This window comes from Cupressus sempervirens, chromosome 11, assembly GCF_028749045.1.
Source record: "Cupressus sempervirens isolate cs-2001-9-10 chromosome 11, ASM2874904v1, whole genome shotgun sequence".
Taxonomy (NCBI): Eukaryota; Viridiplantae; Streptophyta; class Pinopsida; order Cupressales; family Cupressaceae; genus Cupressus; species Cupressus sempervirens.
Window position 1 is genome coordinate 585,143,432 of NC_143128.1, and position 27,330 is coordinate 585,170,761.

Genomic DNA, 27,330 nt, shown 5'->3' on the forward strand with positions numbered 1-27,330 from the left:
GAGAAAATTGAGAGAATACAAAGGAATTTCTTGTGGTCAGGGACAAAGGAGAAAAATAAATTGAGACTAGTCAACTGGGAGGTGGTGTGTAAGCCAAAATTTAAGGGGGGGTTAGGGGTTAGAAGGTTGAGGGATCTCAATAAATCTCTCCTCACAAAAATTGGCTGGGGACTAGCTAAGGGAAACAATAGATGGGGAAATATCATGAAGGCTAAGTATTTATCTAATACCTCCTTTAGATGGAATCTATATAATAATGACCTCCCAGGAGGTTCAAAGATTTGGCAGAATATTGTTAGGAATAGAGGTTTACTAAGAGAAGGATTGAGGTGGATTGTGTTGAATGGCTTCAATATCAGAGTTTGGGAAGACAGGTGGATGGATGGGAAACCGTTAGCCTTGAGTAAATTTAGTAGACTAATGGAACTTCTTAAAGTGGATGTAGGGGGGAAAGTTGGGGACTATATTGATCAGGGGAGGAGGTGGAAGAAGCTTCATAAGGAGGACTACTCACACGAGGATATTGTTCTCCTAAAGGAACTGGAAGAATTGATAAAAGAATAGAGACTCCCCTTTCTGCCTCAAGAGGATATTATGGCCCGAGACTTAACCCCAAATGGTAATTTCGTTATAAAATCAACATATACTTTCATGTTTAGTAAGGACCCTTGCTCAATCCTATGGCGTAATGTATGGATTACTAACCTTATTCCTAAAATCAATTTCTTTTGGTGGACAGTTCAGCATGGCAAAATTTTAACATTAGATAACTTTAAAAAAAGGGGATTCTATATAACAAATTGTTGCTGTCTTTGTAAGGAAAAGGAAGAAAGTATTTCACACCTCTTCCTAGAATGCTAGTTTGCTTTAGGGATATGGACCTAGAATGCTAGTTTTCTTTAGGGATCTGGACTAAGGTATGGGAAAGATTTGGTGTGGTTTGGGTTATGAAGGATAACTTGGGATAGTTTGTGGAGAGTTGGGATTGTCCCTTTTATCACCCAAGATTAGTTTTTTAATGGAATATCATTCCACCATATGTTTGCTAGCACGTATGGAAAGAAAGAAATAATAGAATTTTTAGGGAGGAAAGTAAGATAGTGGAAGTGGTATTTGGAATAATAAACAAATTGTTAAAGGAGAATTTAAGAGTGGCTAAACGTAAAATGCCAAAGGAGGAGCCACACAGACTTGAAGGCCTTGTGGCAAAAAATTGGGGTTGTCATGAGGATTTCTTCCTTTTTGATAACTCAGCTATGAGGAGACAACAGACAAGATGGAGACCCCCCACTGTAACACAGTATAAACTAAACTTTGATGTTGTTGCAAAAGGAGGAATTGGAGCAGTTGGAGGTGTGCTGCGAGACAAGAATGGTGATGTGCTGTTGGTATATGTGGGAAAGGTGGGGAATGGTAGCAATAATGAGGTAGAGGCCATGGCGTTATTAGGGGGTCTTCAACTCTCTAGGGAAAGACAAATTATGGAGTTAACAATAGAAGGGGACTCTAAATTAGTGATTGACTTGGTTAAGGGGGAGGCTAGATCGGGGTGGAAGATTCAAAATATCATTTTGGATATCAAGCAAGTCTTGAATGAAATGAAAATAGCCCACCTGCAACACATCTACTGGGAGGGCAATCAGGTGGCAGACGCAGTAGCTGCCATGGGGTTTAATGCTATGGCAATCACATGTTGGGAGAATTTAGCTGATCTCAATGAAGATATAAGGTTGTTGATATCCAATGAAAAAGGTAGGAATAATTCAAGATGATGTCTACAAATTTTAAAAGTAAGGCCAAATTTGGCAATATGGCGATTTTGGTCGCTAAATTAAACTATTGCATTTTGGAAATAAAGAGTAGACGTGGCCGTACAAATGGAAAATGGAGTGATTATGAATTAAGAGAAATGTCATTTCGTAATTATGGTAACCCGTTGCAAGTTTCAAATTACTTTCCAAAGGGAACTACAAAAGATATTATTAATCAGGATGTCAGAATTCGTCGGGGTGAGAAAATTATGATTTTACACATTCACGAATCCCATAATAACTTTGTATGGGATTTTGGAGCTCATCAAGCATGGGTTTGCACATTTTATTTACATCTTTTCAAAAGGCTTAAGGTAGAGAGTAGTTGCAGAAAGATTGAAGCTGAAAAGGTTCAGATGCGTATTACTAAAGAAGGGGTGTCAAAAATTGGAGGAATTGATACGGGGGGGGGGACCTGAATCGGCTGGAACCAACAAAATTTTAGAATTTTAAGGACATAATGGCTACCTGGTTCTTACTGAAGGAAGGGGTTTTTTACCCTACATGCAGTTGATGGCTGGGTACGATGAGAATTGCATGCTCTAGTTTGTGAATAGTTGGAGTGATAGGAAGGTTACCATCAATGGTATCACTTTCCAAGTCACTGAGGAAGTTATCGCCATGGCGACTAACCTCTCCATGAAGAGAAAAAAATGGAGAAAGGTTACCAAAATTATTGACCAGGCTAGCATGAATAGCTTCTTCGTGGAGGATGAGGAGCTGATTCGTTACAAAGGAGGGTTCAAAAGAGACAAGTTACTTGTCCCCTAGGATGATGTGTGCCTGGTCCTTATGAGGTATTTGACACTGGAGGGCAGGTTTGGTGTATGCTATTACTACCATTTTCCTCTATTGAACCATTTTAGAAATAGGGATTTCATTTCTATTCCTTTTTTTCTGCTGCATTCTCTTGAGGACATGGTTACTAATGTTAGGGAAAAAAGGAGTAAAGGTTTAAATTTCACCATAATTCATCAAGGCTTAATCTTCTGCCTTTATCGGTTTCACCTTACCTTGTGCCCCCCTAGAGAGGTGGTTGTGGAAAACCCATGCCATGGTCAGACTTCCCCCCTGAGCTCAAGTATGGGGACGAAAATTCATACCCCCATGCCATCCCCTAGTAAGGAAAATAAGAAAAAGAAAAAACCTGATATAGTCATGGAACGAAAGGGAAATAAGAAGATAAAAATTGAAAAATTGGTGGAGGTTGTTGGAGAGGATTTGGGGGAGGAAACTGGGGGTAAAGCTAGGAGAAGATTTGGCAAGCTTGCTCAGACCCAGGCTAGGAGCAAACAAAAGTCCATTAGATACTCAGTTGAGGAGGTTGATGAAGATAGATCTGGAAATAATAGTGATAAAAGGGAGGAGGAAGATATTTCCAAATCAAAGAAGGATGATGGTAATGAGGAGGGGTAGAAATTTTTTAACTCTAGGGATAATTCGGTGGATGATACTTAGACCCAGGCATCTGCTGGAAAAGCGGTGAAAATTGAGACCACCCATGTGTCTGCCAGCTTCTGCCTCAAACCCATTACCTTTTGTGAGGAGAATAACAAGAGGGATAATTCGCCCATAACCATTTCATCCCTTGTTAAGGATAATTCGAAGGTTTCCTCTAACCCACGAGTTTTGCAGGATAAATTACACGTGCAGAAAATGAAGGAGGATGCTGCAAAGGGTGAAGCAGGGCCTAAGGATGGGACCGAGGTGATGGAGGAGTGATACATGTACTTGGAAGAAGGGGTTAAAGCTTTGGAGGAGGGGTTCTTTACCTTCTCCAAATTCGGCCTTAAAGTTACCCATGCTGTTGCCACTACCCTTCAATTGCTAGCACAGGAAAAGGAGGACGCAGGCTTGGATATGGAGGACCATAAGTTGCTCTTCAAGTTCCTTGCCGATGATTGGGCCCAGATCCTACTACACGCAAAGGGGAAGGGGAAAAATGAAGACTAAGTTTTTTTAATGTTTTTATCAATTATTGAGTTCTTTGGATCCAAGACTCTTAATGCCTTACTGGCAGTGTTGGTTTTGCTGATTTTTAGTTGTGATTACGACTTGGGTTGGCCTGGTTGCCATTTTGGTTTTTGTGGAACTTTCATAGTTAGTTTATTTCCTTTATGGTGTTAGCTTAGCTGCTAGTCTATGGTTGTTTCTGCACACTTTTGAAATCTTGCTTAGTTTTTTTTTGTCTGCTAGTGCTTCTGGCTAGTAATGTGCTGGTTACCAGCTTTTCGATTGTATATGGGCTGACCCCCTTATTTTTGGTCACTTTTAATTTCAAAAACAAATATTTTATTGACTAAATAAATTATAGAAACTTAAAAACAATATTTAATGAAAAACTAAACTAATATAAAAATAAATAAATTAAAATAATTTAAAAACTAAAACTTAAATCAATTTTAAAAATCAAAAGTTAAATAAATAGAGATCACAATATGAGCTAATATGAAGATCACAAGTAATTATTTTTTAAATAAATAGGAAAATAAAAAAAAAGTTAAAAGAGGTGATTTAAAATATAATCTTATGTAAACAAATTAGATTATTAATAATTTTCAATTTAAATAACATAATATTTACTAAAATATTTTAAATAGATTAATATATATTATTTATTTAAATTCAATTTATTAAATATGAAAAAAGTAATCATTTAAAAAAACGACATCAAAAAATCTATTATGAAAAACTAATAAGAGAAATATAAAAAAATAGCAAGTTATAACAAATATTCTATTAACTAAATAAATTATAGAAGCTCAAAAATGAAAATACTAAACTAATATAAAATTAATTAAAAAAATTTAAAAACTAAAATCTAAATCAATTTTAAAAATTAAAAGTTAAATAAATAGAGATCACAACATGAGCTAACAAGTAATTTTTTTTAATAAATAGAAAAAAATAATAGTTAAAAGGGGAGGTAACAATTAATAAATATCATAAAAGTGGAGTGAGATAAAAAATGGCACGTAAATAATTAACGGGAATGATTTACAATTTTTCCTGACAACTTTTTCGACCAACTAACAACTTTTCTGTCAAAAAATTAATTTCCCATAGATAGCCTATCAATTAAATTAATTTCTTACATTAGATATAATTATATGAGGTCAATTCTTTTTTTTGATCGCTCGAATTGGAGATTAATTATTATTATTGGTCTTTATAATTATTTATTATTAATAATTAAGCTTGATTAGATTAGAATCCAAGACCTCCCCACCTAGAAGGCTCACAATTTACCATTGTGTTGTAGACTCTTGCCTAATTACACATACGAGGCCAATTCTTCTTCTTCCTAATTAATTTTCATTTATTTAATTCACCTAGATAGATAGATAGATAAAATTTTAATGTCCACGAAGCTAAAAATAGCCTATGGGACAGCAAGACAACTCAAGCAGACTTAAGTAGCACTCTTCGCTTCTTGTGTAGAATGATGATGAATCCACCCAATTGCTCAATGTACTCTTCGTTGAATAGGTTATGCCAAGAACTGTCACATATAGTATCCACAAATTTATCTTTGCTATCCTTGTAGGCTGCACATTCTAAAATAAAGTGTTGTTCAGTTTCCACTTTCCTAGAATTGCAAATATGCAAATTCTCTCTTCCCAAGCCTTCTTTGGCCTCTTCCAACGCTCGGTCTCACAATGGAGTTGGTGAGAGTTGGTTCTTAGCTGAGCAATACAAATTTTAGCCTTCTAAAAAATGTTGGCTCCTATGTACGCTTTTTAGAGTCGATCACAAGTGAGGTTAATTCATTTATATAAATATAGTTTTTTCCTCATATCTCACTTCCCCAATTTCTCTTGTAGAATATCTCACTTTCCCAATTTCTCTTGTACAATATCTCACTTTCCCAATTTCATTTGTAGAATATCTCACTTTCCCAATTTCTCGGAGGCGATTGCATGGGTCCCATAGACTACTTTAGTCTCGTGGACGTCATTAAAATCTATCATATCATATCATATCTCCATAACAAAGAGAAAACCACGCGATGCCGATATTTTCACAAATAACCATGGCATTTTAGGCCACCGCTAATTCAAATTGTTGGTTATTTAGCTCCTACCTGACTTAGGGAGCTCCTAAACTCTGTATCCGTTATCAATCGCAAAATCACAAGAGCCACACACCATTCTACGATTTGACCTGCGCTTAACATGTATACTAAATTCACTGTGTTCGTAAGTTTATTGATGAATCAATTTGTTCCTCATCATTCTTCACTAGTGATTTCATGAAGGCCTTTCACCAGAGAAACAGTTCAAGTGTTCTATCACTTGGCTCTGTGAAGAAACAAAATCACAAGAATGCTTTACACAATTCTAATAATGGTGGCATTCGTTTCTTCAGACCGAGTTTCAATGTTAGAATTTTATGCAAAGCAATTACAAATTTGGAGGTGGAGATAAAAGAAGGAAGCAGCCGGTCTTTACAATTGGAAGAACCCACTGAAGATCAAAATGGCGCGCAGATACCTATCAAAGAGCAATTTAGCCAAGATGAAGAGGAAGAAATCATTTCAAAAATTCCGGTGCCAAGACAGCGATACATACCCACTCCTAAAACAGACCTTCTTAATGCTCTTCTTTCACTTTTCGACAACGAGAAGGATGGGCAGGATTTTTTGACTATAACTTCGTAAGCATAATTCTCAAAACCTTCCTCTAATAGGAAATATGCCACGAGGATTCAAGGTTTTAAAATCTTGGGGTTTAATTTGTGAGAGCTACCGAGGACTCTTTGATATGATACGGACCCTGCGATCAACTGCTGATAAAAGCTAAACAGTTCTTGATTCATTTTGTAATGTTCATATTAGGCCACTTTGCAAGCTAAAGATAGAAACCATTGTTCCAATATGTTTATAATTACTTGTTAAGCTCCTCGCATTTGACACAATATTGCGTTTCTATGCTTTGCGGAATGCTCCTCAGTTCAAAGCATGCCTGCGGAGAAATCTACCTCAGGGGGCATGCACCCATTTCCTGATAACTTTGAGGTTACACCTGATTGTATGAGAAACAACACACTCTGTGAATGGCAAAGCTCTGTAGCGTAATTTGCGTACCTTGCATTTGGAAATCGGCTCCGTTACTTAATTCAGTTTTCTTTTTCAATTCCTTTTATGTCAAACACAAAGCAGAATTTTTTTCCTATCCAATTCGACATCAGCTCCATCATTATTCGGTTTTGTTTTTTATGCGCCGTTATTTCAAAAACTAGGTAGAGTGTTTTCCCTCTCTAATTGGTTATCAGCTCTATCACTTGATTCCATATTGTTTTTCGTGTGCTGATAATGTATGAGTCACTCATTAAACCTGCAAGGTAAGGATTGGCTTGCCGTTGTTTCCAAGTCTTTTATTTATCCTTTATATGCGCTATTTTCAACTTTCATTGATATCCTCTCTTTTGAATTTGGTTGACTAATTCGTGGCTCCTAGTCTGCAATATCTGGTCTACCTACTGCCACATTAGGACTCTTCTAGTGTCATCCCATGCGAGTGAACTCGAGCCAAATTCAAACATCTGTTTCGAAATCAATTGACAGGGTAATGCATGATTTGGATTATTATATTCCATTTGCCTTCAGGAGCTCCAGAGGACAATCTGGCTTCTTTTTAACGTCCTCCATTTGGTTTTGAGTTATCTATTGTGAAGTTCTAAAGGTACCAATGACAAATTCACATGAATTGAAGCCTGAAATTGTTTCCTGGCTTCTTAGTCTCCTAAGCATAAATGCTAGACAAATAATGCTTCTGTGGCATTAGCTTTGAGTTTATTTCATTTTTTGTCACTTGTGAACTGTTTAAGAATTTGAAGTGCACATTGTGATTTCCTTTATTTTTAGATATTCCTATGAACTATGCATTGCTTTCACTGAGATCGGGTCTATCCTTACTGCTTTGCTTATTTTATAAGCTCATGAAAAGAATGTGTTGTCTTCTTATCAGCATAATGTTATGGGTACCTGCCTCATTCTATGATTCATCTCTTTGTTAATTAGATTAGATCTCATATGAAGAATTCATGACATTTATTCATACAACTTGCTTCATCTTCCTTCATTCGTTCATACAACTTGCTTCATCTTCCCTCACCATATCAATCTGCAATGATGAGATATTCTATGATCTGCTGGGATAATCTCACTGATTATATTAAGCCTTCAAGATGTTTATCGTCAATTCTATTTTCAGCTTCAATCTCTGCAAGCATGGCCTTGAAAGATTTTCATATCAATTCTCTACTGAACGTTAATGTCAGTGAATACATAATGCAAATATTGTAATTAGCTAGATTTCAGAATAATGATATAGAGCCGATAATGGTATATTATTTATTTCACTCAATGTATTTTGCATATTCAGATCTGAGAATTGATTTTCATGTGTTTTATTTTCTATTTTTGTTTGAGGCTTTCCTAAGACTGATATGAGAAACTTCTTCTGGACTAGTTTTTAATCCTTTTAAATCAGTCCAAAGCAAAGGGATTACTCATATAGTCATACTACTTCGTGTGTTCGTAATTGAGTCATACATCCGAAATAACTAAGGTTGGATAGTCTCCCAAGTGCTTGGCTTTCAAACCTGGAAAGAATATAACAAAACCTATGTTTAGGTTGGGTAATGAAGGATAAATAATTAAGGTGGATAATACTTCCTTCACTTCTGGTTCTGCAAGACCAGGGAGGGCTTCCCTAAGAAGTTAAGTCAAATGAATATATAAGCAATGAATAATTTCCCTGTTACAAACCACATCTGTTGCACATTATACTCCCATATAGCTTGTCATAACTTATCTATGTGCTGGTTTGAATATGCAAGTTTACACTAGGTGAAGTGCTAAAAAATGGATGTAGTCACTTCCATTGCTGTTATACATTTGTACATGAAGGCAGGGAAGAACAACACAACTGAAAATGTATATAAAAGTTTTGCTTGTTTTAAATGTGTTGAGATGATTAAAAGGGGAACAAATCATATCGGTGCTTGTATCCAGTCGGGCACAGAAAATAGAGTTTATGCAAAACATGCAGCAACTAAAACCAAATGGAATTCCTTGACCAAGATATATCTGAAAGTACTATCTATTCAAAGGCACACATAAAGTATGTCCTAAACATGCAAATTAGTAAATAGTACAAGTTATGAAACTCAATAAGGGTCTACTTAATAATCTTGCAACAAACCCATATACTTCTTTATAGATCTTGAGAAGATACATTGCAAAATCTTTGAAATGGTTTTATGACCTTCTAAGTGACCAACTAATTATGTATCTGTTAGGATAATACACATAGAGCTCTTGAAGACACTCAAACCATGTTGGATCTGCTAGTTATACTCTTTCTCGAAGGCTACCGATGATATATTACAGATTTGAGGTAAATCCACATCAATACAATCACGAAAATACCATATTTAGAATTGAAAATTGAAACCCAGGGCCTTCTTGTGAATATCTTTGTTCTGCTGGTTTTGCAATTGCTCTGTTTCTTTAATCTTCCATCCCCTTCGATAAATTTTTGGTCCTTCATAGTTCACAACCTTAGAGAGACACCATATCAGCCATAAATTCCATGATCCACCATGGGTACATTGCAGAGAATGCCCATGTTGCTTGGGCATTGTTTTCTCTAAATTGTGTTAGTATGTGCCAAATTCATTTGAATGGCCTCCAGAAATGCGGGGAATTGTTCTTCTTGGATCTGTTAACATTATTTGCATTAAAGATGCCTTTGGATCTGGTGAAAAAAGGCATGGAGAAGCCTGCAAAATCCACTACAAATGTAGCTTGGATACACGTAAACATCTGGTCCTTTGATTTTAACCACTGTATCTATTAGGGCATCTTTTTTTTCATTTGCTTATACTTGGAGTTGGTTAAAATAATTTTTTTGGGTGTGGATGGATTGCATTTGGTGGTTGGTGGGCACTATAGATGCATTAATTGCATTTTGTTGTTTTTTTCCATATCACTGGTAAACTAATTGGCTCCAAAGTAGTGGTTCTCTGGCAAGAAAGGGCATTTTTTGGCAATCATTGACCTTTCATGATTCATTTAATGCTTTCTAGGGCCTCCGTGAGGTGGGGGGAGTTGTAGTGAAAAACGGCGAGAATTGGACTTTGGAGGTTGGGGGAATTCATGCTTTAGGGGGTTTCAGGGGTGGTAAGGAAGTCATACCATAGAGGCATGAGGAACGGGGAAAGTCTGGGGGTTTAGTTTTGATGAGAAATTTTCAAAATTGTAGTGGAAAATGCTGAGGGTCAAGATTCAAGCTTACTTCATGATAGGTACAAGGAGAGGGAAGTTTAATGGGTGGATGAGTGTAAAGGAAAAATGAGGTGAAGGCGAGGGTTTTGAACTTGTTACTTGGGGATAGGAAAGGCTGATTGTCCAGTTTGAAGGCTTTTTAGGCAACTGATATGGATGTCCAGGGTGAGGAGAAAGACATGACAAGAAAACCCCTGAAGTCCACAACTCTGACAAATACAGAAAACAATAAGGAAACACCAAAAACAACCCAAACCTTGACCATTTTACAGATAATTGAATTTGTAGACACTTTGGAAAGCCACTTAAGATGTCTCAGATCTGTTATTCATAATGAGTCAAATAGTATTAAATACACAACATGGAAGTAGAACACAGCGAAGAGAGACAACAGAAAATGGGGAGCTAACTCAGTAGTCACCAAGTTTCTAGAGGTATTTAGAGGGAGACAAATGCATTAATTTCTCATAAGACTAGGCTGATATTATGGCCAAAAAGTAAGAATTTTCCTAAAATCAGAATATTCCCATTTCTATGTTAAAGTTCTTGTTTTTTAGAACAGGATTTGATTTCATAGTCAAATTTCATAAAAAGATGTAAAAATGTGCATACAATTTGGGATATCACGGCTAATTTCTTCTTTATTCTTTTTCATGTTTGCCAAAGATGCTCCATATGGTAGTTGAAGTTGGTAGGAGATTAGCAGCATGTTGTTTTTCATGGTTTCTTTAAGCAGGCAGGGCCATATTGTCTATCATGAAAAAATGTCATGGACTCTAGAAACATCATGTTGATATTTTAAATTGTGTTCAATATATTTTCTGTTTTGACATGCTTTCTGATGATATACTTTCTGTTCACAGTTTTATTTCTGATTTCATTTATACCTTGTCTTTTTAATGACCTTGTTATTTCCAATGTGATATCTCTAGGTCAACAAAATGTTTCTCATGAAACGAGATTGTTAAATACCCAATTAGTGTTGCTAGGTCAACTAGTATTTTAGATTACATGGTGCAGATATCCTCAACACCATTAGAGTTCTTAAGTCATTTCTTGCCCATTGGGAAGTCTTATTGAGGAATATTTTTAGTTTTTGCTTTCGTACTACATTCATTGTTGTTTATCTTCTATCATAGTGTTATTTCAGTTGTTAATGTAATAATTTGATTGTAACAGACTTGACTCATGCCCCACATAGGCTCCACAGGCTTGACTATGACTTCTTTGCGCCAATTTCCATTGTATTCATAATGCTGTCAAATCCTGATAGCAATATCAAAATTTTACTTGCCATGGAAAGAATCTCCTTATCAATTCATGATATTTTTTTTTGTTTGGTTAGTTGAGGGTTTCAAGTGTACCCTCAACCTGAAATGGGCATAAAACGGGTTCAGCTGGTGCAACCACACACTAGCGCCTCCATTCCCTATCTGAAAGGAATAATCAGTCTAAACTTTGCAGGCATAGCAGCCCAGCAGGGGCAAGGCGCCCATGATCATGCTGGCTCAGCAGGGACTTAAATCCAGATTGCTATTGAAACAGTGCCTCACGTTTGCTAACAAACCATACCCTCAATGTCATTGTATTCATGAAATCAATGATACTTGAATTCAAATAATATATAAGTTAGCAAAGCACTTTCCACTGCCTATCAACTTTTTTGTCTCACGCATGAAAGTTTGGTTTCTAACAGTATTCTACCACACATTGGATATAAAAGGTTTGTATTGAATGAATTGTGCGTTGAAAGTGTCAAAATATTTAAATAACTGAAAATAAAAAATAAAAAAATGAGCTTTTGACACTTTTTAAAATCTATATTGTGTGTGTTTGTGTTCTGACTCATAGTCTTTGGTTTGGTTTTGGAATCAAACTAATGAGCTTTTTACACTTTATAAATATTGCATGTGTCTATGTTCTGACTTGTAGTCTTTGCTTTGATTTTGGAATCAAACTTTACAACTTTTTTCTTACATTCAATCTCGTTATCTTTGCTTCAGGAGCAAGGGGCATTTGATGTAGAAAATATGCAATTGCAGCCTAGGTTTCTTTTTGTTTTGGTATTGTTGAAAATTTAGGTGATACTCATTTGAAAAGATAGTTTGTATTATTGTATATGATCACTAAATTTTATCTTTATATTCCTACTTAACATTATTACATGTCATTTATTTGTCTCGTATCATAAGATGAGAAGCATCAACGGTATTCACTTTCAGGTGTTTGGAATCAATTCTTCATGCTGAGCACAAAAGTGTTCTTGAAGAGTTGCGCCATGATTACAATCTCACTAGTGCATACATGGAGAATGGATTTCAAGATTTTGAGGACTGTGTTCATGGTTCATTGTCAAGCCTAGAAAAAGGGAAATCGGATTGCAATCAAGAGAACAAAACTGAATATGCTCTTAAAAATGAAGAGACATATATATGGCTTCAAAATGAAATCAATCAGTGGAAGAAATCCAGCACATCCATCACAAATGATCCTTGTATTCCATCTGGAGATGTGAGGTAAATCTTGGTAATTCTTTGTTATCCATTCTTGAAGAAACTAGATAAAGTAAAATTTACATGGAAATATTAGATTATGATGTAAAGGCATGATTTTTCCCGAACTCTTATCCATTTTGGAGAAACTAGATAGATTAAAATTTACATGGAAAAATTAAATCATGAGTTCTTTCTGAAGTCTTTACATAAAACAATATCATAGATCTGTGTTAGACCTTGAGCACATTTTTTATGTTTTTGAATCTTTATAACTTTTTCTGCTCTCTTCAGGGCTAAGGTTCACTTTGTGAAAAATGCAGCCTATTTTGGAGAGTTTATGAAATCCTCTTAAGATCACGAGCTGTTATGGCGAGTCCAATTTGTTTAATATGCAGGAGTGGTTTCTCATGTTCCTATGTTGCAGTTAGAAAAACATAGCAATTGTAGGGGAAATGTAACAACCAATAGTACAGCTTGTTATACAGCTCAACAACATTTACATAAGACCCAAAAATAATAATAGGAAACAAGAGTCTTTCTTTATCTCAGCATGGAAGCCTCTGATATGCAGGAATGACCCTTTGGTAAGTTACTGGGAAAAATGCATATAGGTGATGATATGACTCTTAGTTCTCACGAAAACTGATTTCTTTAGACTCTATTATTTATTAACACCTCTTATATCACATTAAAGAACAATATTTAATAAATTGAATAACAGATCTGTAAAGGCAATCTCTCTCTGTGATGCCGACAAAATTGGAGATAATCTAAATCTCACGGCCTACTGTACTCCTCGACATAAAAATGCAAAGAATTGAAAATGCTATACAATTAATTCAACTATCTTTACTCTCTACTATGCCTTCTCAGACCACCCTTCAATCCATTCATTCTGTCATTACCAGCATACTCTGTTTGTATGATCACATGCTCTGCTTTCTTTCTTTTACATGTATCCCCTTCTTTTCATTTTAGTTTAGAAGGTCCTATCAAACTTTATCGAACCTCTCTACCATGCACACTATATTCTTTTTCCTCCTGCACCTATACACTTTCTTTTCACATCAATATTCCTGAGACACTTCACTCCACTCTGTCCATTCTATCTTTGTCCATGCCCTTTCACTTAAGCACATTACTTTCTCTCTTGTGCCCTTACTTCACAGTTCCTCCACTTCCATGCAATATTTTATTTCACTCCCCCTCTCTACTGTGGCTTTTCCATACTCCCTAAAACTTACAGATTATAATAAATTTTTCATTTTTCTTTTTCTTTTTCAACTTAATTGTCACTATGTCCATGCAGTTTCACAGGGGAACTCAATCTGCGCTCTATTTATCCTCAGTGCCCTGCCGCTTCTTGCATTCCAGCACATGTTTCTGCCCTCTGCATGGTCTCTTTCCTCTCTTTATTTTTGAGTTCAGCAGATTTGATGGATTCAGTCTATCATTGGGTCCTTGTAGGATGATATTGGTGTTTAGAGGACCTTGTTGTATAGTTATTAAGCTCTCTAGTGGCCTATGGTGAGTTTTGGCTTCGTTTTGAGGGACTTACTATTTGTAGTAAGTCAACAGTTGGTTCTGATGAGCTCAGTTGAGTTAGATGAGTTGGGTGATGCTGTCAATTTTTATTTCTGGCTTTTGGCTTGGGCTGTGATATCCCCGTCAAAATAAATATAATTAAAAAATAGAGAAATAATAAATCAATAAAATAATAATACAAATAATGATATAGTTATGATTTATTATAATCATACTATAATATTATATTGCTATTAAAATATGAGAATTAAATAATATTATTAAGAATATATATCAAGTAAATATACTATGCAATAGTATTAAAATAATAATAAGAAATATAACTTATATTACTCATTAATATAATATAATTATTATTTATGAAAGGACATGACTCTTAGTATGAGAAACTATATATATAGAATATTATCATTAAGAAATGAAGAAATTAGAAATACAGAGATATATGGAGATATGGAGAAATACACAAAAGAAAATATTTATATTCAGTCTGTAATCGGAAGAAATATAATAAATTGCTGAAGGTTCCAATTGGGGACATTACAATCAGCATCACAGCCGTGCATCCTGCCAGCCTGTGAAGTTACTAAAATTGACTAAAATTGTCTGTAGAAATAGAAATATTTGCAAATTTCTAGTGAAGAATATTTGACAAAACGATTATGGTCATATCATCGAAGGATAAGTTTTTTTTGCTGTAAAGATATATTTCATAAGTGAAATGTAGAAGAATAAAAGGAAAAAAAAAAGTGCGACAAGTTTCAATTTTATCATTATAATCAGCAAATATGCGGCAAGTTTCAATTTAATCATTATAATAGGGCAACCTTATTATAGAATAAGGATATAAGTCTACATGAAAACTCAGATTAATTCAAAAGAATGTGAATCAAATATCAATCTATGGTCGTAGAAATAAAGGTATAATAATTTTGGCCTCCACTGGTGAAATAAAAGCTTGTGAACAAATATTGGGCAATGGATTTATAAAGGCAAAACCACAGAGGTATCAACATGGAAATAGTCACATGTATATTTCGTTGAACTGATTGAAGGTTGAGATAGTAAATTTTAGAAGCTGAAATGGCACCTCTTCAAGATCTGAACAAATACCTTGGATATCAAAAGTCAAACTGCAAGACACTACTGGCATAGGCATGTGATTAAATATATATATATATATATTCAGAGTTTCCTGAAGCAGACCAGTTAACACAAAACACCAGTCTATATTGAATCAACGAGCTTTAAATTTCAATAATCAAAGATAATGTAGTGATTAAATCCAATCAATGTGATGGCAATTGCTTTGGAAAGGATCAATCAACATGTCTTCGTAATAGGGAATATGAAAATATTGGAAGTTCTAATGTTTTTAGCAGGGGATTGTAGATGATTGTATAAGATGATCTGGAATGTATGATAGTTTGTGGTGGATAAAGGCCAAACGATTCAGGTTTTGACAGATGCAAGATATTGCTTTTCTCCAAAATAACGAAAGTAAATGGATTCGCGATTAACCAGATAATCTAATAAGTGGACATCATGAGTGTAGGCTTTCTAAATCGATCAAAGAGGTGACCACCAAATAGGAGTCTTGGAAAGAGACCAATAAAGAAACAGTGACTGAAAATATAGAAGAGAAAATAATATTTAAACGAGAGATTGTCCAGTCAGCACAGAAAAAAAGAATACGGAAACCACTAAAAGGGTATATCGAAGGAGATAAGACATGAATTAATAGAAAGAGAATCTGAAATATAAACTAGCAAATGGATGGCCGGTGACAGGTTCAATCCGCATGATATCCCCGGCAGATAGTCAATCGCAACAGATACTCAATCAGAAGTGATCGAACCCCGCAATAGTGGCAATATATATTTTTATAAGTATTAAGCACTCCATATTGTAGTAGTTTGATCAGCCTATCAGAGAAGATAACTGGTGAATGACACATAACTAAACAGAAGAATGCAGAGAATATAAGTATAAATAGAAGATGCTCCAATTTCACCAATTTGAATCAGAAATATTGAGGAAATCATATTTATTTTACACATTAATCAATCAGGAAATAATTCATCTGCAGTACTGTCCAAACCAGGATTTTCTGATATAATTGGTCAGTCCAAAGAAAACTTCACTATGGTCTTCCGTGTTCGGGATTGCCATGCAATTCGCATATTTTATAGGAATGTCAGTAATGATTGGAAGAAGCACAGTTGTGGAAGGTTGGGAATATTATCAAGCAATCATAAAATACAACATAGCTCCTCTATTGCCAAAATAAGATTTGTAACAAAGACAAAGAATAGGAACTGGCAACCAGAGTCATTCAACCAAATAATTACACTTCTCTCAGCCATGGGAATACTCTGAACTCAAACATCAAATCACCAACAATCATCAAACATCATACTTCCTATTATCAGCAGCAACTCTAAAAGGAACATACATTCAAAAGCATCGATAAATTCACGCCAGAAAAATTCACATCACCAACAAATGAGAACGGACAAGTATAGAAGAGGGACTATTGGTTATGTGCTTGAGCAACTATATAACTATTTGTTGACTGGGACAGTTGTTATAATATTTGGTTTCTAGGTTGCTGCTATTTGATTACAAATTTATAAGGGATTCATCCATGCCAATCTGATTTGCTGTTAAGTCCTAAACAAGTTTGCAATCTGAACGTATTGATGGTGACAACTAGAAGAAGTTTCTGCTATTCACTGTCCTTTTATCTCAATAAACAGTAGTCTATTTTGATTTGGCAGTTGATGAACCAATTCCAAATCAGATATGATATGGAAAGTTTAGGTGTCAACTGATATCTTCAGGTTACTGTGAAAATTCCCAAAAGAAGGTGATATAAAGGGTTCAATATCATACCATTAGCTACTGCCTCCGAAATTTCTGAACATGGTACAAACTAAATTTGAGCTAGGTTGTTGGAATTTGAAATCCTAACGTATCTATTGTTAGAACTGTTAATCAAGGTGTGGGCCTCATTTGAGAAGTTAATACCATTAGAGTTGTTGGCAACTTGGTAAGTATGTAATAAAAAATCATTCTGAAATCTATGTCTGACACAATCAGACATAAATTACACCACGAGTACAAAAGGAAGAATTTTGTTAAGATTTATGCATCTTTGAGGTAAGTATATTATTTATTAATCAATTCATTTAAATAATTTCCATGCTCAGTCCCATTATATATCTAAGCTAGAAGGAATAAGTAGGGATACAATATGGGAAAGGGCTGTGTAATTTCGGCCAATGGACTATTCCGAGATGGGTAAGGATTAGTGTCCCTATAAGATGCCTTGAGGACTAACCAAGATGGGATCAAGTTGCCTTGAGGTTACTCCAAGATGGGATTAAGGGCTTGGATCCACAGAAACCTTGAGGAAGACTATTGAGTTTGTTTTAAAGCGACCTGCTGTATCTTTTCATTCCTTTTAAGCTAGAGTTATAATCAGAATAACATGACCTTTTTAATTTGTTGTTTGCATTTTGTCACCACAAAATGTAGGTAACAATACAAAACTTTTTAACTTAGTTTCACATTTTTCTGAGTTTAGTTCATTATTTAGTTGGTTATTATTGATCAATCAATCGACCCTAATTAAAATAACGAATCCTTTTACTGAAGGCTTTCATGAAGTCTTTTTTGTTTTTTTGTTTGTTGAATCTATGCTTGATTTTTGAAGCCTTCAAAATCCTTTTTCTCATTTTTGAATGTGTGTTTGTTGGCTTTTGGTCCTTTGGTTTTGCTCAAGTTATTGCTTTTGGTTTTCCTTTCGATTCATTCTATCTTTGGGCTTAATCAGAGTTGGCAATAATAAGATATGACCATTTTAGTGCCGAAAAAGTGGACTCTCTAGGTGCAACTACACGAATTAAAATATCATGTTATATTTTGAAGTTGACATTCACTTTTTGAAAAATATAACTTAAATTCACTGATGCTATGTTTTTAAGTTACTTTATCATATTTTTCACTTAAAGTAACTAAAGAGCACTTTATGTTATATTTTTAAGTTGAGTTGCTTTTCAATCTTTCATTTAAGTGCCTATATTAACTATATAGTTTGATTTAATTTAATTTTTGACTATATTCACTTAAGAGATCTTAGTATATATTACTTTTTGAATGATATTTGCACATTATATATTTATCAATATAGTTTAAATATGATATATGACCCATTTAAGTAATATTTCATTAAAAATTAAATTGACATGTGCTTAATTCATCACTTAAGTTGCGCATATCATGTCTACAAGCACATTTACATCAAAATATGTAATTACCTCTAGAAACCACGACTTTGAACAAAAAGGCAATTTGAAAACACATAAAACATGTAAATACATGTGTTTTAAAATATGCAATGACTCTCCAAGAGTGAGACATGCATATTTAAGTGTTTTCAAAACATGCAATGACTCCCAAAAGGTACGATTTTGCACTAAAGGTCATTTTAGTACATATTATGAAATGTGTAATGCACCCTAAAAGGTGTGATTTTGCACTAAAGGTCATTTTAGAATATATTATGAAATATGTAATGCACCCCAAAAGGTGCGATTTTTGCACTTAGACTCAATTACATGTTTTTAAAACATGCATATGCACTCAAAAAGTGCGATTTGAATAAGGAGACTATTAAATGTTTTTAAAACATGCAATCTCTTCCCAGAGGTGCAATTTGCCTTGCAATACATGCATGTCTTCATAGAACCCAATTTTGAAGATTGAAGAGGAAACTTCATGCATTTGCTCCTCAAGAACATGTTTTTTCTTGAGATCTCCAAATCCATCCATTCAAAAATCAAGGAAATCTTCTACCTAGGGCTGTTTTTGCATTTGAATGCATTCCCATGCTTTTGGCATCAAATCCATGAAGAAATCGCTGCATGTTATGAAGATTTGAAGCCACGTTTTTACCTAAAAACGTCCATTTGAGATAATTTTGATCACATTTTAGACCCAAGAAGAATTGTTTGGGCCTTTGATCCATGTTGTTGCATGTTAAGATCACATTTTTGCCCTCAAATGACAAAAATGACTCATACCTATCTATTCTAAGAACACATTTTTACCTAAAAATGTCCAAGAACACGTTTTGGGGCAAAACCAATTTGTTTTTTGATGGTCTTCTTTGAGTACATGTTTGGCTTCCATTTTCTTCATTGCTCATTTCGAATTCATCGTTGCAAGGTTAAAGAGGTCAAAGTTTGTTTTGAGAATTTTTCAAAGTTGGAGCTTCTTTCTTCTTTGGCTCATTAATCTTCAAGTAAGTGGAAATTTTCCATTTTTCTCATTAATTCATGCTTATTTTGCTATTAAGCATCAAAATATAATAACTCTCAAAATACTCATCAGTTAAATATGCTGTTTGAAATATGAGTCATACCTATTATTTCTCCATGTGACCATATGCACTTTCCAAAAATAGAAAGGGTCCATCTCGATGAACACCAACTTGCCACAAATAGTAAGTACACAAACTAAGCCCAATTGAAGTCCAGTCTGAGCCAAACGAAGACCAACTTGTAGCTTACTGAATTGTGGAAAAGATAAGACCCTCCCAAGTCAAGCCACTACCTCAGAAGACCTTCCATCCACAATAATTAGCCTACAAGGACACATTAATAGGCTAATCCATGGAACTCTAATACTGACAAAAATGGGGACATTACAAAATGGGATGTCAAATTCTTGATAAACATGGTAACTTGATTGCAATTGAAGGAATGACTTCAAAATATACAATTAGGGTCAATGCTGATTTAGATTCTGAAGATTTTGCTTCTCATACAATGAACAAGTTTTCTTTGTACAAATCCTTAGCCAAGCACTTATAGGATTCTCTATTAGTGAATTCCAATATTGTGAAATCAACATATGCCGATGTAGTGAGGATAGAAGCTATTTCAAAGACAATGGAGATTTTAGATCTTCCTACAATGTGTGATGTCATCATCAAATTCAAGGCACTAAAGAACAATCTTTAATATTGTTATTCTGTTTTCATGTTTGTAGACTAAAGAGGATGTATTGCATGAAATTGTGTAATTACATGTAATAAGATTTACATGTGTAGTGACATGTAATCCAATAATTTCTCTTGTTAGTTAGACTTCATCTTTTATTTGTATGCAAGAGAGCTCTAGAGAAATTAAGTAAGCATAACTTTGATTGTGTAGCGCCATTTTGAAAGAAAAGTGAATATAAAGAATCAATTGAAACTGAACTTTGATTGAGTGCAATTGTTACTTGTGTAAGTTGGAAGCTTTGACATGTAAATCAATAATCTCTATGAGTTCTCTTTTACATAAGATAAGATAAGATAATGATACCAATGTCCAACAAAAGACCAACAAAAGGTCTATGGGACTGCAGGATTACAACAATGAGGCTGACAGCAGCAGGATCACATAAAGGTATCCGAAAATTAAATACAAACAACAACGAGAAAGCAAATAGAGAACTAGAGAGGAGGCCAAGAGAGAGACTAGGAGTCCTTTCTAGGCGAAAAGAAATCAGTCATTGAATGATAAGCATGCCAAAGAGTAAAGGCCTTGCTCTGTCTGTGGCCACTCATAGAGGAGAAACTTGACATTCTTTATGAATGTCCTCTACCAAGATGAAACTTGGCCTTTATAGCCATTATAAGCCTGCTTTTACCACTGAATGGTAATATCTTTAATAACATACATAAGACTTATAACAGTTAAAAGAAATTATGCACACCTTGTCTTTGTGTTTACTCTCTATATGAAAGTTTCTATCTTTTTGGGCATAAGTAATCGTAGTTGATTCCCTATTATGTCTTTGTCATAGTCCTTCTTAGATCTCTATTATTAATTATATGTTTCTTTGTTTATTCTATTATTAGCTTGCAATATTGAAGTTGGATCATTGTTATTTATAATTTAAAATCATTCTCAATTGTCTATGTCTTGGCACTTCCTTTTATGGCTACGTACGTTTGAGGTTCGCAGTCTTTGCGTGCCACGACCTTATTTCCTTGGTGTCTCTGCCGGTTCTTTCGTTTAACTCTTATCGTTTAGTGATGACTTATTTCTTATTCCCCTATTATCGCTGGTTGAAATTTCTCTTGGATATTTGTTATTGGTTTAATTTTTCATGAGCTGCAATCTTTTTATGTTTAGTCTTATTTAATATAGTTGCGAATTTAGTCCTTTCTATTACTACCTGTTCTGCTCCACCACATTCCATGTGGGCTTCCCATCTATAAATCCCCAACAACTTCTTATGGAATAGCGACCACGGGTTGCTGAACAAAGGCCATGACCTTTGGTCGTGACTTTGGTCGAGCGAATAATTGTTGCTTTGTTTGTTACGTCTGACCTTTGTTTATTGTTATTTATTTTTATTATATAATTTTTCATCTTATATGTATGAATTTTTGAGTAAATACATACATACATACGTACATACGTATGCAGTGAATACTTATGATCATTATTTTTTTCTTGTTTCTTTTGGGTTGAGTACATATAATTATGTGTGTATATATATGTTAGATATCTATAGAAATGAATGTCTATGGGTTCGATACATATTTCTTTTGTAATGGAAAACTCATATATTAGAATTTCAAAATTTAGAATTAATTCATTTAGAGGTTATTACTGCCCCCCCTCCTGATTTTTCTTGTCCTCAAGCATTTTAAGGACCTCTTCTCTTTTCCAAGTGGTGTCTTCATTGGGTAGTCCCTTCCATTTGATTAGGATTCTCTAACAATTCTATTTTTTAGTGACTTTTCCCTTGTGTCAAGGATCACTTTAGGTTCTGAAATGAGCTGCCTTTCGTCATCAAGCGGAGGTAGCTTTGCACATGGTACTACCTGCTATCCGAAGACCTTTATTAATTTGGATACATGGAATATGTTGTGAATTTGGCTATTACTAGGGAATTCCAACTTGTAAACCACTTCTCCGACTCTTTTGATTACTTTATATGGCCCATAAAATTAGGGGTTAAGTTTTTTTGTCCCATTTTTCTTTACGGATGTAGTCATCAGAACATTAGATTTCCTTCTTCAAAGGACCTTTCGACTCTATTCCTGTCAACATAAGGCTTCTGTTGATTTTGGGCATTATACAAGTTCTCTTTAGCACTTTCATGATGTCAATGTTTCTTTGGATAGAATCTTGTGCACCAGACACCTTGCTTTTTAGTATGATCATTCCTTCAAAAGTGATAGCCTCATACGTGTATAATGTTTGAATGGGTTCATCCCCATGGACATATGATGCATGGTATTATAATTATAGTAATATTCTCCGAGATGTGGGCACTTGAACCACGCTGTTTGTTGTCCTATGACATAGTTCCTTAGCTATCCTTCTATCCATTTGTTTACAATCTCGGTCTACCCATCAGTTTGAGGGTGATAACTGGTGCTAGGAGTGTGGGTTGTCCCTGCTAGTCACAATAATTCTTTCCAAATTTTTTAAAGAAATTTGCAGTCTTTGTCACTTATAATATTTTGGGGTGACCCATGGAGACGAAAGACTCCTCTAAAGATATTTCTGCTATATGGGTTCCCTTATATTTCGTAGAGATTGGGAAGAAATGAGCAAACTTCGTGAGTCAATCCATTGTTAATGATGTAGCTCCAGTTGGATCCAAACATATTGTAAATCATAATTAAATTGATAGATATATATGTATGCTTGCATGTAAGTTATACACACACACACACACAAACACACATATATATAAATATTTGTGCATACATACATACATACATACATACATACATACACATATATATACATATTTGTGCATACATACATACATACATAAATACATACATACATACATATATATATATATATATATATTAATAGTGAGTAGTCAAATTTATAAAATGATTTACTATACTGTAGCAGATCGCACTTCATCTTAATTAATGTGCATGTACCTTATGCCTCAATTGGGATTTGTCTTATGTGGTTGACGAGCCTTCATATTTATCGGGCTCTGTTTTCATATTAATCAAGCATTATAAATAAAGTAGTTTTAGCCACTATCCTGATCGGGTCATTGAACAGTTGGTATATTGAAAAGTCACCATTGTTTATTGTTTGATTGATTTACTAAAACCATAATCAACGAACAACCATGATCATGTAGGGTCATGACCCTACGTGGGCATAACTATTCTCATGAATATAGAAGTATTATTACCACTGCAGAGAGGATATCAATCACAATGACATATTATTATTTGTACTAAAATTAAAAATATACTTATCACAGGACTGTAATTATATACAACAACATTTCTAATAAATATATAATTGCTGTAATCTATTATTGAAGATAGGATTAGAAAAATTTCAAAACTATACAATATCTTAAGGTTTGAATTTATATCAGATTTGCTAAAACTCTCTCATTGATCTCTACTCCTTAACATCCACCACCACATAGATGCTATCTTTTCCTTGCACTTTGGGTAGTCCTGTTATAAAATCCATCGATATGCTTTCCCACTCTTGGTCTGGAATAGGCAATGGTTGTAATAACACTTCGGGATGTGACTATTTGATCTTATTCCGTTGACAAATCATACATCAGATTGCACATATTTTTGTATGTCCATTTAAAAGCCCTTCTACAAGTATTTTTCCTTATGTGGTTATATGGTTTTTAATATCGTGGATTATCACATGTGGTATTCCTTTATAATGATTTCCTTCAGTTTGGATTGTGGAGACAAGTATATCCTTCCTTTGTAGAAAAAAGATGTCATTTTAAACTCAAAGATCTTCATTAGGTATCTTCCCTTCCAAAACTTCGGTTGCAAACTGATCTTTGGCATAATCTGCTATTATATCATTTTTCCAATCTCATGAGATACTAGAAATAGTGTTGATGTGTGGTCTCCTTGACAAGGCATCTTCTTTTCCATTATTTACACCTTTCACCTAAGTAACTGAATTGGGTTTAGGAATGAGTACGGGTACATGGGTACAAAACGCTGGTACGGAAGGATTTTTTTAGGGTATTGGGTAGGGGTACTGGTACATTCACATATATATTTAAAAAAAAATATAATATATTTGTATATGTGCTGCTAAAAAAATATACCAATATCAAAACAAATTAAATTTAGAATTCACATACCAATACATATGCTAGAAGTTGAACAAAACCATTCCAAATTTCAGATTTTGAAACATAACTAATTCACTTTGAAATTTAGTTTTCGATATCAAAAAGATCAAACTAGTGTCATGAAATATAGTCTTGTTTGAAAAAGAAATAATACTAGAAATCACTGATCAGCTCCCTAATCAGAACCATATGGGTTATCATCAATATCAAGATTGTCATCAACATTGACATTAGATGATTGATTCCCACTGGTATTTGCTCTAAAAATATGTTGGCTACTTAAATCCTCCATTGGTAAAGTTGGTGCATCAATAGGAAGATCCAAGTTAGTAGACTTCAGTTCTACATCCCATAATTTTTCTGCCCCTTCCTTGTACTCATCATTTTTGTGAGTAAGAAGGTGCAAGTTTGAATGCACATAGACTAAATCCTCAACTTTGCTTGATGCCAACCGATTGAGCTTCACTGAATGGATGAAGGAGTATGTACTCTAATTTTGTTCTGCTGAAGATGAACTAGCAACCTAATGAAGCTAAAATCTCATTGGAGTCTCTAAAATTTAAGTAAATCAAATGAGTTTGTTAATTTCAAATTGACAACCAGATTTAGAGAGTGTATACAAATTCATAAACATACTTGTGATAAAACTTTGATTGCTAGAATTTGGAGTTTTGGCAATTTGTGGCCATTGAGGTACCACCAAGTGTGTGCATCCTTCCTATACTTGTCATGAACAACAGCAAGACTTTGACCAGTGGATGATACAAAATCAACAAATTCACTTGTAATTGCATCCTCCATTTCAATATTAGGGAAGAGTTTAGCAATAGCTTTCCTAAACCCTTCAACTACTTCTGCATCACGATATGGTGGCAACCTAGTTGGCAAAGCAAGAATCTCTTCACTATAATATTTGGGAGTCAATGAGAAGGCAAGAAGATGGAGTGGGGTGGTCATTCTGTTCCATCGCTCAACACATTTATTGCACCTCTTTGCAAAAGGTTTCTTTAGGGTCTTGCTCTCTTGCATTTATGACAGATCTCATATTCTCAATCATTGAGTCTATTCCATCATAAAGCTTCCCCAAGCATGGCTTATCTATGTCAGTGAAGCGTATCATACTTAGGATGGGCTCTGTGAAACTAAGAAGGTATTCTGAACGACTCCACCAAGTTTCATCCAAAATCCTTTTCCTGATATTTGTTGCCCTCTCACTACTAGACCTCCTCCATATGTTCCATTGTTGGCTGATCACCATACTAGAAAGTGCCTCTCAAACGGCCACAAGCCGTCTCAAGACAATTGTATTTGATGCGAATCTAGTCTCAGCAACCTATTTGAAAATTGAAAAACAAGTAGTTTAAAATAAAGAATATGTACATATATAATTTTGCTGAAATAAATAACTAAAGTAAAACATAATTGTAATGTCCCCATTTTAGCAGTTGACCAAGTGTGTGTGTGTTAGCCTTGTTCTACATAGTCCCGAGGGCTAACGAAGGGTTTAATGGGATCCTGGAGTGTTTTGGCCTAGTCATTTTCAGTTTGGGCCAAAACGAAGTTGATTTACTCAGTTTTCGGCATACTTACTATTTTTAGTAAGTCGGCAGGACACAGTGCAGGTCAATTTTGGTGATTGGATTTGATACTCCTCGGTGAGAGCTTTCCGATGAGCTATCACTCGCATTATTCGGAGTCCGATTGCTAATACATTTTAATGCCTGAAGTTTTATTAAAGTAACGTCTAATTTAATTATAAAATATTGAAGTGTTACTTTAATATTTATTTTATGGGGATGTGTACCCAAGGGAGACATAAGGGGTATTTTAATATATGTTTTATATACTACACATCTTTTATCCCACATTGCCCATATGAGTTGAGCGGACCCTTGGAAATAGAATAAAAGGAAGCATTTGTGGCTTCATTAGCCAGGTTGAATATGAGAAGAAATTGGTGTGTGAGTTGCAGCTCCGTTCTTGGCATTTGAGGACGTCTATCCTCTCTTGTAACATTCTAGACGTCATTCCCTTGGGGTTTGGCCTTTGGAATTCTTTGTTATTGGCTTCATTATCAGGCAATTTAGTTGCATTTCCAGCTACAGGCAGATTTGGTATTTTGCTCATATCTTCTTCACTACTTTTCCGACATTTATGCCGCTTTGAGGGTATGATATTACGAAGGTAGTGGACTGATTGAAGGACAAAGCACTGTAGCAGCAAGTTCGAAAGCATGGGCTGGAGTATTATGTCAATATTGCTGAAGTAATTAGTGAGTTGATAAATCTGCCATGTATTTGGTTTTGTGAATTCTGAAAATAACATTTTATTAGCAGCAGTTCATTTCCACTTTGCATATTATTGTAGTTTCTTTCTTGTTTATGTTGTATGATACCAATTCCATGCACAAAACACAACAAACAAATAAACGTTTGATTTCCGGAGTTATAAGGGGTTTAAAACATTAAACGGAGAAATAAGAGGTTGAATGCAAACTGTTTGACAAAATTCCTTTCAGCAAATTGGTTTAGTTTTTTGGGACATCCAGGGGTGCCCATTACAATAATAATCTAGTATTTGAACTTTGGATTACCTTCAATAGCTCCAACCACGAGAATGATCTAAAAATAGCTTGCAAGCAGTGGTGTTTTCTTATGAACATTTGGATATCTTGAGTTTCATCATAAACTTGTTTTATCCAAGCTATTTTAGTACCCAACTTCTGTAGCATGAGGTTGAGCGAATGCACTGCACAAGGTGTCCAAAGTATATGTGGGAATCGTGTCTCCACTAACAAATTAGCTGCTCTATAGTTATTTGCATTGTCTGTTATGACTTGGACAACATTTTGAGGGCCTATCTCATTAATGCACTCTATGAGAATGCTAGCAATAAATTGAGCATCCTTTAGTTGGCCCTCACGATCAACAACTTTTAGAAACATTGACCCTTTAGGGGACATTGCAATCACATTAATTAAGGGTCTATTTTTTGCATCCTTCCACCCATCATAAAT

At 34.7% G+C, this 27,330-nt stretch overlaps 1 protein-coding gene across 3 annotated transcripts in view; it reads left to right on the forward strand.

Moving 5' to 3' along the window:
- Nucleotides 1-5,834: 5,834 nt before the first annotated feature.
- The window catches only part of LOC149531008 (DUF3754 family protein, putative (DUF3754)), a 272,285-nt gene continuing 250,789 nt past the window's right edge, over nucleotides 5,835-27,330 (forward strand). For 2 of the 3 annotated variants that reach the window (XM_089809609.1, XM_089809610.1), the window contains exons 1-2: nucleotides 5,912-6,467; nucleotides 12,327-12,620. In XM_089809609.1, the coding sequence (XP_089665735.1) occupies nucleotides 6,064-6,467; nucleotides 12,327-12,620 (698 nt within the window). In that variant the 5' untranslated portion in view covers nucleotides 5,912-6,063. Of the gene's footprint in view, nucleotides 6,468-12,326; nucleotides 12,621-27,330 lie in introns of all 3 variants that reach the window. The other variant, XM_089809608.1, reaches the window with a different exon arrangement.